The sequence below is a fragment of the Sceloporus undulatus genome, chromosome 1 (genome assembly GCF_019175285.1).
Source record: "Sceloporus undulatus isolate JIND9_A2432 ecotype Alabama chromosome 1, SceUnd_v1.1, whole genome shotgun sequence".
Taxonomy (NCBI): domain Eukaryota; kingdom Metazoa; phylum Chordata; class Lepidosauria; order Squamata; family Phrynosomatidae; genus Sceloporus; species Sceloporus undulatus.
Window position 1 is genome coordinate 46104245 of NC_056522.1, and position 9886 is coordinate 46114130.

At 43.5% G+C, this 9886-nt stretch overlaps 1 protein-coding gene across 1 annotated transcript in view; it reads right to left on the minus strand.

Moving 5' to 3' along the window:
- The window catches only part of EHD3 (EH domain containing 3), a 41388-nt gene extending 32145 nt beyond the window's left edge, over positions 1-9243 (minus strand). The window contains exon 1 of the mRNA XM_042465728.1: positions 8696-9243. Within this exon, the coding sequence (XP_042321662.1) occupies positions 8696-8922 (227 nt within the window). The 5' untranslated portion in view covers positions 8923-9243. The remainder of the gene's footprint in view (positions 1-8695) is intronic.
- Positions 9244-9886: the final 643 nt, after the last annotated feature.

Genomic DNA, 9886 nt, shown 5'->3' on the forward strand with positions numbered 1-9886 from the left:
AATAATAATAATAATAATAATAATAATAATAATAATAATAATAATAATAATAAGTTTTATTTATAGACCACTATTCCGCAATGATCATAGCGGTATACAGTAAAAATTGCAATACAATACAAAAAATTGCAAGGCCTCTATCCCCCTCAAGATGGTGGTCAGGAGGAGGGCTCTTAGTCTTTCCAGGCCAGGCCTCGTCTCTCCCCCTTCAAAGATGGTGGTCAGGGGGAGGGCTCAGTCTTTCCAGCCAGGCCTCGTCTCTCCCCCTCAAGATGGTGGTCGGGGGGAGGGCTCTTAGTCTTTCCAGGCCAGGCCTCGTCTCTCCCCCTCAAGATGGTGGTCGGGGGAGGGCTCTGAGTCTTTCCAGACCAGGCCTCGTCTCTCCCCTCAAGATGGTGGTCGGGGGGAGGGCTCTAGTCTTTCCAGGCCAGGCCTCGTCTCTCCCCCTCAAGATGGTGGTCGGGGGGAGGGCTCCTGAGTCTTTCCAGACCAGGCCTCGTCTCTCCCCTCAAGATGGTGGTCGGGGGGAGGGCTCTTAGTCTTTCCAGGCCAGGCCTCGTCTTCCCCCTCAAGATGGTGGTCGGGGGAGGGCTCTAGTCTTTCCAGGCCAGGCTTCGTCTCTCCCCCTCAAGATGGTGGTCGGGGGGAGGGCTCTGAGTCTTTCCAGCCAGGCTTCGTCTCTCCCCTCAAGATGGTGGTGGGGGAGGGCTCTGAGTCTTTCCAGCCAGGCTTCGTCTCTCCCCCTCAAGATGGTGGTCGGGGGGAGGGCTCTGAGTCTTTCCGGCAGGCCTCGTCTCTCCCCCTCAAGATGGTGGTGGGGGGAGGGCTCGAGTCTTTCCAGGCCAGGCCTCGTCTCTCCCCTCAAGATGGTGGTCGGGGGGAGGGCTCTGAGTCTTTCCAGGCCAGGCCATCTTCTCCCCCTCAAGATGGTGGTGTGCGGGAGGGCTCTGAGTCTTTCCAGGCCAGGCCTCATCTCTCCCCCTCAAGATGGTGGTCGGGGGGGGGCTCTGAGTCTTTCCGCCAGGCCTCGTCTCTCCCCCTCCAAGATGGTGGTCGGGGGGAGGGCTCTGAGTCTTTCCAGGCCAGGCCTCGTCTCTCCCCCTCAAGATGGTGGTCGGGGGAAGGGCTCTTACAGGGTGTATCATCCTACAATCAAGCTAACCTACCTGGATGCAAGCCAAACTAGGTGTGGCTTGAATTTTGCCATTTGAAAAAACAAACAAAAAAACCTACAAACCCACAGGTTTTTTAAAATTAAAAACAAAAACAACCCAATAGCAGATAGGTGACTGAGTGAGGTGAGACTGAGGCAAATCAGGACCATAGTATGGGGGAAATCAATGCTCTGGTTCTCCAGTGACCCCATTCAACATTGGTGCTCTTCATATCTGATGTCCTCTCCTTGTAAATACCACAGATAACTATGTTCCATCTCAAGATCACAGTAGACCTGAGAGGCTGGTCTAGGGAGAGACACATCCCTCCCAGGGTTAAACTACAAGGGGTATGTTTAAAAGGTAGACCCCTACCACTGCAATTTATCTTAGTTCTCCTCATGTTGGCTATTTGCTTTTCAAGAACTCCCACAAGGCTAAATGTTGTCACTGTAGACTGAGAAACATTTGATGTTACATGAAGTACTGCTTAGACACAACAAAGATGATCTACAGCAGTTTGCTCAGATATAACAGTACCATTGTCCCCTCAAGCACATCTGAGCAAATTGGTCAGGTCTGTATGGAGAAATGATATTGCAGATGTTTTTGAACTTATGACACTTCTCATATTTGAGCAAACTGGTTCTTATGTCTCAAAATAACAGGGATTTCCTTAAACCTGGGGAGGGGGAGAGATGAGAAAAGAGAAAGGAAAGAAGATAGAATGAAGTTGTGAGCAGGGGACTACTGTTTTAGAAACACATTGCTGAAGCATGATACATTCACTACTAGTTGGAAAGTCCCACGCTGGGAAGGAGACAGTCTTCTCTGTGTTGCTTTGAACAACAAAAATGCCAGAGCACTCTTACACTCAGGCTAGTCAAGTGAATCACAAGCTGCTTAGCCACGTCCTGCTTAGACTATTGCCATTAACTCTGGATGGATTTGTCCTTGAATGATACTCACTTTCTGCCTTCTCTACCCCATGCAAACAATATATAATAAAGTAATAACTGTGTTAGAGTCAACTAAAATCCTCCTTAAAGTGCAACTCAGTTGATGATTTTGGGCCACTTTTATCTTGGCCTTGCATACTTTATGGGTTTGTTGTGAGGACAAAGTGAGGAAGAGTAGAGCCATGTATGCCACCTTGAGCTCATTGGGATGATCGAAAAGAAAGAAAATGTAACTACTAAATAAATAAAATTAAAAACAGCACATACTGGATTTCAGCTAGTGTGTACATTTTCGATCTCAGGTGGGGCAGTGGGTGAGAAAAGGAATGCACAACAGGAAGAGCTGACATGGACAAGCCAGCAAAGTTAAGGGAGTACCCCTCAGCTGACAAAGAAGCTCTCTCCCAAATCCACAAACAAAGCTCAGTTGGATTTCTCTAGAACTGGACAGCCATACTTCAGTCTTGCTTCATTGACCTCAAACACAGCAGGCCTCCTTTCTTGTCAGTGTCAAAGCCCCTAGGAAACCATCTTTCCTGGCCATGCATCTGTAGCCTTGTCTATCTTCCAGAAGTCTAATCATTTAGAAAAGGACAGTTTCATTTAACTCCTACAGTTCAAGATAAACCAGATTTTACAAACTTTTAGGCAGAGAAATTGGAGACGGGGGGAAAAAGTGTTCAAGCGCACCTTAAAACAATGGTCTAAGACTGAGAATATAATCAATAGTGATTACAACTGTTTAGTTGGTATGGTGCATACAGAATAATATCAACAATGCATCCATTATTCTCCCATATCTCTAATTCACTTTTTCCAGAGGTGTGCAAAGTCTCTGGAGCAGCAGAAAACTTACCTAGAATTGCATTGGTTTTCTTAGGAGTTTATTGCACCCCAAATAAACCTGTCTTATCTCTCCCAGGTTAGATTTGATTACGGGATGCAGTCGGGTATTATCACATACAAAATGCCTCCGATGCTGCCACCTGACTGCATCCTACCTAAATCCAGCTGCAAGCCACGCTCAGCCAGCTGATTTACAAAGCTGAGAAGCTCCCGACTTTGCAAATCAGCCAACTGAGCGTGGCTTGCAGATGGTTTTTTTGCGGGATGCAGTCGGGCGGCAGCATCGGTGGCATTTTCCCTGTGATAATACCCGACTACATCCCATATTCAACTGTAAAATGGGAGAGATACATTGGGGTTTTTTTGTTTTTTTGTTTTGGTAATAGGATAATCTCTTTAGTTGCTTCATCACATTGCTCACTCATGTTTAGCACGCAATTTACTAAAACTCCTAAATCCCTTTCACATGTACTGCCATCAAGCCAGGTGTCACCAGCCCTATATCTGTACATTTCATTTTTATCACCCAAGTATATTATCCTACATTTTTCCCTGCTGAAATGAGTTGAAGACACACACCCATACATGTTGAACTATCTACCAGCACTCCATCTGAAGCTGCATCAAGCTGGAGGAGGCTGGGATAATTCAATGAAGTTGGACATCTGAAAACATACCAGGCACTTTATTTTAAGGAGGACAGCTAAGATGCAGAACAGGAAAGAGGATTTTTCCTCACATCATCATTCTTTTTTTAAAAAAATTCTTTATTACATACAAACATATATACAGATAAGCTAACAAACATACAAAATCTGGGCATTCCCAATACGAGAACCAAGAAAAGATATATTATTGATTATTCTTGTTTTCCCATAAGCTTGATATTGCTTTCCATTTGTCATTATATTGTTGTGAAGTCCTGTTGTTTTTGAACATAGAGACCATATCCATTGAGGCTAGTTTATTTAACTTTAAGCTCCAGTTGTCCGTAGTTGGAATAATATAAGATTTCCAATATTTCACATATAACAAGCAGGCAGCTGTGATCATGTATAATAAAACACTCGGTTCATCTTGAACCAAATTTTCAGTAATAGTTATATTCAACAAAAATAACTCTGGATTCGACAGAATGTTCTTCTTAAGAGTGAGTGTAATGTTTTTATGAATCATTTTCCAGAAATTTTTTGCCTTATGACATTGCTACCAAAGATGATATAAGGTACCTCCCTTCTGATTGCACTTCCAACAATTTGTATTTCCGTGTCTCCCAGTTTTTGCTAGTCTAGTCGGTGTGATGTACCAACGGAAGAACAGTTTATAATAATTTTCTTTTAAATTATTACATATAGTAAAATGAAGATTTCTTCTCCAAACGTTCTCCCAACTGACCAGAGGGATTTTTCTCCCTATATTCTGAGACCATCTTATCATATTTGTTTTAACCATCTCCTCCATTATTTCTATACTCAACAGAAATTTATAAATTTTTTTGATTAATTTTACTCTAGTTCCCTTCATGATTTTATCAAACTCTGTTTCATTACTTTCTATACCTACTTTGGATGTATCCCTTTTCCAATCCTCTTTTACTTGATATTATTTAAACCAATACATTTCCTGATTCTCTCCGAACATCTTTACTTTTTCTTTCAACACCTTAAATTTTCCTGATTTAAAAAAAATATCATTATATCTTAACCAAATACGTGCATACTGTTTATCATTTTTAAGGAAAGCCTCTTGTGGGGGGACGTCCATCTGGGCAATTTTCTATGAAGTTGCTTCCTATATTTGTTCCAAATGTTCAATAAGGCATTTCTAACATAGTGCTGTTTAAATTCTTTTAGTTTCCTCTCGGTTCCATAAATCAGGTTTTACGGTATTCCATACAGATATATAATTATTTTAATATAAATCTGAGTTGTTTTTTTGTCAAAGTTATACAAATATTTGGTTTTATTTATCAACTGGAATTCTGTAATATGTTTCATTTCTTGCTCTTCTTTCCGATCTTTCTTCACCAGATAATTTTAGACACTTTCCCCATCTTCAAGTCCATGCTGAAAAATGTACTAACTGGAACTTTGCCAGTAACTATTTAAAAAAACAACAGCCTCTGTTTTAAAAAAAAGCAATCTATTGAACAGTTTGCTAATTTTGGTCCTTGGTTTTCTGAAATAAACATTCAGTTTCATCAACACCAGGGGAAGTAGGAAGGCCTGGATTGCCCAAGGTCACTGAAATGAGCTGGAAATACTGTATTTTATTGCCTGAGGTGAATATTACAGTGGGGCTCTCTCTCTCTCTCTAGTCTACCTACACAAGCCAGCTGGCCTTGCCACTGAATCTGATGATGGGACAGCATCCTCCACCTTTCCTAAGGACAGCAAACTAGTTTAGGAGTATATAAGGAGAATTCTCTGAAACATGGGCCCTGTCCAGATGGGCCTTTTAGAACGTACTGAGTATGTACTAGGGTTGCCTCGGAGCGTCCTTTACAGACGCTCCCTAACCCTAGCACATACTCTGTATGTCAAAATGGCAGCGCCACCATTTTGACGTTACATGCTGGTGCCACTACAGGGTGCTTGTGACACCCTTTCAGTGGAGCTCCTTTCACCGTGCATATTGCTGGCGCGGCCTTTACACAGCCGCACCAACAATACAGAAGAGAAAGGGGCCGAGTGGCCCCTTTCTATCTTTCCCCGTCACTGTCGGGTGTCCTGTGGCATGAAGCCCAAAGGACAACCCTTTCCAGGCCGTTGGAAGTGGCGTTTTGCCGCTTCCCCAAGGCCTGGAAAAGCGGCGGATCAGGGCCTCCAGGGATGCCACTGTGGCCGCTGAGGCCCCAATCCATTGGGGAAAGGGGCGGGTGCAGGCCGCCCCAAAGCGGCAGTGTATCCCGCCATAGTTCTGATATCCAAAAACAGGGGGACAGACAGTGGGCTGCTCTTCCTCATTATCCAGCATTGGCCATCTGAGGTGAATTCTTTATTCTGCTTAATAGCAAGACCAGTTTTTCTCTCTTCTTCCTTTCCCCCCCTTTGTCCAATTGCTGCAAACTGAGCTCAAAGTGCAAAAATAGCTACTCTCACTTAACTCAGCAGAAGGGGAGATGAGGGTGGGATGAAAACCTGCCCTTCCCAGGAGGCTGAGGCAAAAGCAAACTGTGACAGCCTCTCCTAGCTTGTGTTCTTTCTCACTAATAACTTTTGCCTTCTTGACCACAATGTTATCTTGTTGCTTGGGCACACATAACTTGGTTTTCATCTGTGAAATGTTTATGGATATGTAATAATTATCCAGAACTGGGACACTGGTATGAACAAAGGATCTAATCTAACCAATTTATTCTGTATGCTGCTACATGTGTAAATTGATCAGTATTCATGGAGATGCATTTGCAGTAGGACAAGTGATGTAGGAAAGTAGAGGTCAAGCACATAGTGGATGCAGTGTAAAAGCATTCTTCTGCATTCCTGCCACATGCCAAAGAAGCCAGAGAAGTTAACAGAGCCAGAGAAATTAGCAGAGCCTGAGGCAAAAGATAAAATGATGCCACCTCCCATTCCATATACAGAAGCCAATGCCAGGGTACTAACTGAAGTCTCAAGAAATATATGTGCTTTTCTATGACTCCTATGCTTGAAGAAAAAAAAGTATTATTGTATGTGAGGTGGCTTTGAAGCTTGAATACCTATATCTACATACCCAGCTGGCACCAGGGCTCTCTGACTCAGTGCAAAGGTATACGGCAGCTAACCTTACTTCCCAAAATGACAGCTTTACTGTAAATCTGAAGAAAGCATGATTGTTTTAGGTGTGCATAAAAGGGTGTTTTCCAAGAGAGGAAAAAGTTAAGAGTTCCAGGAATGGTCAGGGGACTCTTCTCCAGCTGCCTCATTCTGTTTATTAAGGGTTTATTAGGCAAGGAGTACTTACAGGTGGTTTTGCCAGTTCCTTCCTTTGAAATATAGCCTATAGCACCTGGTATTCTTTGATGGTCTCCCATCCAAATACTAACCAGGACTGACCCTGCTTAGCTTCCAAGATCAGATGGGATCTGTTGCCTTTTGTTCCCTCTAATACACATATAGGGGAATAAAAAAGAATCAAGGAAACAACCGAGGAAAAGGAATTTGAATAATTGGTGAGCATATTACTTTAATTATATCCACAGAATATGTGCAAGAATATATTTAATATCTCTGGACTCCATTAAGATTGTCTAAGCACCAAGATTCAGTCACCTGAAACAACGTTCCCCTTGTTTTTCCCCCAAAGTATCTCTCAGCTATGAAAATTTCAACTAAGCATACCATCTACCTATTTTCTTAGCATCTGTGCACTAAGTATTCCAGAAACTGCTCAAAAGTTATACTGTATGAACATAAGACTGCCAGACATTAACTTTGTAAATGAATGAGCAGGAGTGATCTCACATGATTTTGCCCATGATTGTCCACAGTGCAAAGATTACAGACACAAATGTATGTTTCCTCCAGAAATAGAACTACCATGACTTATTTTCCAACAGAGATGCCAAGCGTAACTTCTTATCCTATCATGGATAAATTAAAGCCCTTTCTGCCTCACTAGCTTTATATTGACCCATTACAGACGGGCCTTAAAGTGCACGCTCCGTGCATGCTAGGGTTAGAAAGGGGCGTCCTTTCCGGATGCCCCCAACCCTAGCATGTGCGGAGCGCACACAAAATGGTGGCGGACGTTCCACACGGCCACCGCCATTTCGACATCACAACCGTGCTGCCTCTATACGGGGTGGTGCAGACGAGATGTCGTCACGCCGTGCCAGGGCGCATAGTACGCCCCTTCCCCGGCCGCAAAAGGAGCTCCGAAACGGAGCTCCTTTTGCCGTTTGCGTCACTAGGCGCAGCCTTCAGACGGCTGCACCCAGTGATGCAGAGGAAAAAGGGGCCAAGTGGCCCCTTTCTCCTCCTCCTCACCACCACGGGGTGTCCTTGGGGCTTGAAGCCCCAAGGACACCCCTTTCCAGGCTGTGGGGAAGGGGCCTTTTGCCGCTTCCCTGCAGCCTGGAAAGCGGTGGATTGGGGCCTCAGCGGCTGCCGCTTTGGCCACTGAGGCCCCGATCCGGCGGGGAAAGGGGCGGGTGCAGGCCGCCGCTTTTCGGCAGTCTGTAACGCGCCATAGTGTATCAGAATGGAATTGAAGAAGCATGTCTGAAAGCTGAAAGGTGAATAAATAATTTTGCTAAACAACTACTTGTAAGATGTTGTAATTGTGGTACCTGAGGAAAAGATAAGATTCATCATTAGATTCTACCTCCAGAAACAAAATGGATTGGCAGCTGCATCTTATTCCAACACTATTAGTGGGAAAGCATTCTATTGCATTTGAGAACAGTAAACTAGTTTAGGAAGGGAGGGCAGATTGACTAGAACATAGAGGTCTGTCCTCCAAAATAAGAGATCAGGTGACAAGAAAGCATATTACCAAGAATTTGCCACCAGAGATGGCTGCTTCCCTCTAGGTAATGGTAAGACCAGCCTTCCAGATGCTGAATAGTAATAACCAAATATTCTATCCTAAACATAAATTAGAAGAAAAGCACACAAATTAGGAGCAACATGATGATACTGTGCCCTGAAAGGAGCACACATTCCATGTACACATGCACACACTTCTACCAATACAGCAGTCCCATCATAATTTGTTCCCCTAAGGAATTTAACAGTCAGCTGGTTTTACCTTATGAAGGTGGTCTTCCCAGTAGAGTATTGCCCCACAAGTAGGACCATAGGCTTGTTGTCAAAATCTGCATTTTCCAAGGCAGGTGAATGAAATTCATGGAATTTGTAGTGTTCTTCCAAAGGGAGAAGCTTGGTTCGATAGAGTTTCTTAAGACCCTCACTAACAGTCTGGAATACTTCAGGGTCTTTTCTTCGCCTTTCATCATGACCCAGCCAACTGAACATGCTGCAACCAGGGAAGTGATGTTACTGAATGCTCATTTTTCTTTGCAGAGTCGGTGGTCACCAATGACTGCAGGGGAAAACCTCCAAAAAGAAAAAAAAGCCTTCAGCTTCAAACTGCTCGGTAGCACTCTTGTGGAAACTTTCAGGCTCTCAAGCTAAATGTATTGGTTCTTTGTATCAGTCCTAAATGTTCTTTGGGGAACACAGAAATATAATCACTTTATTGTTTCTTAGCTTCCCCTAGGAGATAATAAAGGCAAGTAAGAAGAGGTCTTAGGAAACAGCAGGCATAGAAATGTCTCCAGCAACTGTGCAGCGGCAATATCTCCACATTTTCTTGATATGTTTCTTGAACTGCTGGGTGGTGGCTGTAGCCAAAAAGAAAGAGAGAGAGAGAGAGAGAGAGAGGAAGGAAGGAAGGAAGGAAGATGCAGCTTTAAGAAAAGGAAAGGGAAACTCCCTTTGCACTGAGTGGGATGACAGCTGAAGCAAAACAACAATGTGCTTTGCTGTGATAATTCAGTGCTGAGAAGGATGAAAGGAAGAGCAAGGAGTTGATCTCCTCCTCAAGCATAAATTTTCCAGCCAAAAGCAAAGCAGCTGAATCACTGTATGCATCACCCCCATGAAACAACTGGTGTTTAAATGCCAGTTGTTCAAGAAACTGACTAGAAAATGGAAGCAGTATAACTACAGATGGTAACATTCAAACTGTTGGGATGATGCTATAGATATAGAAATTAATGGCCAACATCAGCTTTCATTGCTCTCAATACCTGAGTGAAAACATGTATTGTTTGGATCTAAAGGGTACAATGATTATTACCCATAATAAACAAGATTGGCAACAAGCTCAGGACACACAGAGTGGGTTTCATGTCCCTCGTGAACCTAAAAATGTGATAAAGCCCCTGCACTCATCCTGCAAGTATTGGATATTCCTGAACTACCGTTGTAATGATCA